This window comes from Rhinopithecus bieti, unplaced genomic scaffold, assembly GCF_001698545.2.
Source record: "Rhinopithecus bieti isolate Rb0 unplaced genomic scaffold, ASM169854v2 scaffold_46174, whole genome shotgun sequence".
Taxonomy (NCBI): domain Eukaryota; kingdom Metazoa; phylum Chordata; class Mammalia; order Primates; family Cercopithecidae; genus Rhinopithecus; species Rhinopithecus bieti.
The window spans coordinates 17,594-21,155 of NW_016818289.1; the positions used below are offsets into that span (position 1 = coordinate 17,594).

Below are 3,562 nucleotides of genomic sequence, written 5' to 3' on the forward strand. Positions count from 1 at the left end.
TATAAATGATGTTTATTTACTTTGTAATTGTCTGCTTTTTAGAGTTCTATAATACACTTATGTTTAGAATTAGGATATATTTAAATATATTTAAAAGAAATTTTATCTTATTATTGAAGCCTAGCTCTGTTTTACTATTATATTTTTCATTCATTCAACAACATCCACATAAGGCAAGTATTTCTGCCTACTTTCTCCTCCCCATCTCCCATTTATTTGTTTTCTAGAGACATCTGGTACCACCTAGAGCCCACATTTACTAGCAACCCTGTTGACTCACCATCATTGTACACAGTGCCTTCATAATCTTTCTCATAAAAGACCCCATGGGGCTGAATGCTGAATGGCTGGGAGGCACGATTGTAGAAGACCACCTGAATGGTGTCACCCACCTCAGCCCGGATCACTGGCCCTGGAAAATGGGAAGGAGAGACAATGAGAATGACGAAAGGGATAAACAGGGAGGAAGGAAATGGAAGAAGGAGGGAAAGAAAAGGAAAGTGAAAGTGAAGAAGAAAATAAAAACTCTTTTCTTTGTAATAATAAGAATAATCCCTTTCAAGTGTATTGCAATTTACAGTTACAGAAAACACCAGAAAACCCATTATCTTATTTTGATTCTCAAACATCATTTTAAGGCAGATAGGGCAGGAATTATTAACTCCAATTTACAGATGAGAACATTTCAGCTGAGAGAGGTGGAATGTACCTACGCAAATTTAAATGGTTGAATAGCCATTCAGTCAGGACCAGAGGCCAGGAATTTCTCTCATCCCACTGTCAGCCCCAATCTCATTTTCACTTACTTTATTGTCCCAGATCCCATAGCTACATCTCTTGGTGGACCTATCTAAGATCTGTGCTTGCCTCAATCTGAAACCAATTCTGAGCAAAGAGAATTATTACACCTTCTATTCAGGCACTGGGCTAGGTAATCTAAAACTCCTGGACTCTTCTGAACTTCACTACCCGCCAGATATAATCTAGCTTAGGTCACCTTTGAAGCAGACCAAAAGTACCAAAACTGAGCACCTATTCTGGCTCTAACCCTTGGTCAGAGTTTCTACCTTGGTTTCCTATTCAATTTCCACATCTAATGTTTCACTTCTTCTCAAAGACTGGGCACCCATACTGAAGTCCAGCCAATGATAATTCCTTCACGCTCACCACCATCTCACTTTCCTATGGTGGATGTCTCCTCATTATATCTGCCTATCCAGCTGATGTAAGATCTATTGTCCATTATCAGATCTAGAATCAACTGGCACACACCTATCCCAAGTATGGTCCATTATATTAATTTCCCAAGATTTTTCCATCTGGCCTATTTTATTTTCTGGTTTCATCATGTTACTAACCCACATCTAACCGTAGTTTAGCCCTTCTAGATACCTTCTTCAAGTTCAGACACTAAGCCTATTTTGCATTCCTCCTATTTCAAGTATGTCTGTATGTCATGCCAATCTGCTACTGTCCCCAGATTGCTGAGAACCTATACAGTCTTAATTCCTCATGTAGCCCTTTAGGAATATTTCTAGAGAAGGAATTCTAAAAGTGTTTACTGTACATCAGTGGTATTGGAAGACATTCACTGAAAAGAAGTGGAGATTCATGATAAACAAAATAAACCTAAGCCTCTTAGAAATCCTGTAGCATAAAAAGCACTATTTAACTGCTTAATTTAGTGGTTTTACAAACACATTCAGACTCATAACCCTTTTTCACAAAACAATCGTCTCATAAGACTCACTTTGGGAGATATTAGTCTACACCGTGCTCCTAAGTGATGTCCAGGCCTCAGTTTCAAAGTCTTCCTCAATTCAATTCTCTGGCTCTAGTAAATGAATTTCAGAACTAAAAAATTCCTCACCCAGGATTCCAAGATGCCTGTCTTCCTCCAACTGCATCTTCTCTTGGAATGTCTCATCTTGAAAGGCTTCATATCGCACTTTCCAGTAAGTGCCCCCAATTCGACTGGAGCTCTTCTGGAAAAACTTATCTGAGATACTGATGTATAAAAAGGAAAATATGATATTATTTCATTTGGTATCAAATAGAGTCCCATCTCACCCTTAGTCTCATCAAGTTATGAATCTTTATGTTTAGGAGGGACCTCAGAGCTCATCTAAGTTAACTCCCACCAGTGAAGATATTTTCTTTGGCGACACCACTAGAAAGTTATATACAGCTTCTGCTTGAGCCTTTCCAAAATAGGAAACTCATATCCAGAGGAGACAATCTCCCTTACTCTTGGGTATTTTAAATTATTGGAATTCTGTTTTATTCTTGGAATATTCTTGCTTATAATTTTCAGGCACTGGGACCAGTTCTGCTCTCCAGAGATTTATAGTCTACGTCTGTCCTTAATCATCCTTAGGTATTAATAATCCTTTCACTCCAAAATGAAAGCCCACTATGTTAATAAGCCCAGTTCTAAATCCTGGAATCCATGCTGAGACTCAAACACCAACTTTCCTAAGTTTTCTCCAGATTTACTCTATTATTTCCTGCTAGAAGTATAACCATGAAGGACCTTCTCCCTACCCCTCTCTTAGTTGTCTATCAAGCGCCTCCTCTGTGGAAGACCTGTCATCATCGATTGCCCAGTGAGTGGTATGACTTAAGACCCAGCAACTGAGTAGGGCACTAACCTCCTACTCTTTCTTGCCCACATCTGGATCATGAATTAGAAGAGAACTTGGAGAAATTCTTTGAAAAGAATGGGCATGCGATAGCCAAAAAGCAGGTTGCCTCTCTTCCTACATTTCTCAGAGTACTTTTTATACCCCTGCTCAAACGCCTCATTCAGACTATAGAAAAGAAATGAAGGAGCAAGGAGGTAAATAATGGGTAAAGTGAAGAAACCTGGAAAAACAGCTATTTCAGCTGATACAAGAACTGGTCCTACCTGGGCTTTCCTTTATGAAAATGGCCAGGAATTATAGTAGGACCAACTTCAAACTCTGCTTGGACCCATTATGGGGATATGGAATAATCCCACAAAAACCTTTGCTACCTGTATCTCCCCAAGAGCAAGCTCTCCAAGGGCCACAAGAACTTGACTAACAGTTGGTCCATGTAATTCCAGTCAGACAATGATTTGGATCCCCGAGTAAAGTGAGAGATTTCTAGAAGAAAGATAGTGTTTGGAGCTGGACCCAGAAGTAAAGAGAGGGATCCCACTGCCTCTTACCTGCCTGGCTCTCTCAAATTCTTCCCAGTACTCCCATCATGCCCCATCGGGCCATAGTTCCATTGAATCTCATGGGCCTCAATGAAGTACTGTCGAACTTTGCCTGTGAGCAGGTCCAGAGGAGGGGCCATGGAGCAAGACTTGACCTTGTAGAGTGCCTGCATGCCATCTGAAGGAAGAACATTATGGGTGACCCCATTCTATCCAATAGGATTTTAACCCAGAGGACTCACCTTCCTCCTTCTCTTAGTGTTTCCTCCTCCCACCCTCCACTAATCTCTACTCCTGCTCCAAAAAGCGCCACTTTCTCTCACTCTTAAAGTGCCTGACTGAGAGAGAGAGTCCAGGTTAGAATTCAAGTACCTCCAC

The 3,562-nt window shown here is 40.6% G+C and overlaps 1 protein-coding gene across 1 annotated transcript in view; it reads right to left on the reverse strand.

Annotated features, from left to right (window-relative positions):
- The window catches only part of HEPH (hephaestin), an 18,711-nt gene extending 15,350 nt beyond the window's left edge, over positions 1-3,361 (reverse strand). Inside the window, exons 1-3 of the mRNA XM_017856716.1 lie at positions 3,194-3,361; positions 1,871-2,007; positions 281-412 (exon numbers count right to left, since the gene is read on the reverse strand). Of these exons, the coding sequence (XP_017712205.1) occupies positions 281-412; positions 1,871-2,007; positions 3,194-3,357 (433 nt within the window). The 5' untranslated portion in view covers positions 3,358-3,361. The remainder of the gene's footprint in view (positions 1-280; positions 413-1,870; positions 2,008-3,193) is intronic.
- Between the last annotated feature and the right edge of the window lie 201 nt (positions 3,362-3,562).